Source organism: Cariama cristata, unplaced genomic scaffold (assembly GCF_000690535.1).
Source record: "Cariama cristata isolate BGI_N322 unplaced genomic scaffold, ASM69053v1 scaffold28707, whole genome shotgun sequence".
Classification (NCBI taxonomy): Eukaryota; Metazoa; Chordata; class Aves; order Cariamiformes; family Cariamidae; genus Cariama; species Cariama cristata.
In genome coordinates, this window is record NW_009627578.1 from 1 (window position 1) to 230 (window position 230).

General features: G+C 60.4%; 1 protein-coding gene across 1 annotated transcript in view; it reads left to right on the top strand.

Moving 5' to 3' along the window:
• Positions 1–5: 5 nt before the first annotated feature.
• The window catches only part of MRPL10 (mitochondrial ribosomal protein L10), a gene marked incomplete at its 5' end in the record, with an annotated part of 1,278 nt that continues 1,053 nt past the window's right edge, over positions 6–230 (top strand). Inside the window, one exon of the mRNA XM_009704497.1 lies at positions 6–53. Coding sequence (XP_009702799.1) covers positions 6–53 — 48 coding nt within the window. The remainder of the gene's footprint in view (positions 54–230) is intronic.

The window sequence follows — 230 nt, forward strand, 5'->3', positions numbered from 1 at the left end:
GGCCGGCCATCCCGCCGTCATGCCTGGCCCCCAGGAAGGAAACGGCCGAGGAGGTAATATTTCTGGGCTGTGGCCATTGTGTGTGGGCGGCTGTGGGGTGTCAGTGTCCGAGGAGACCGAATGGCTTTCAGGGATGTTCAGTGCCCCTTTTCATCACCTTGTGGGTGACTGGGAGATGCCCCAGCTGGTAATCAAGTGCTGGAAACCAGGTGAGTCCCGATGGGTGGCAG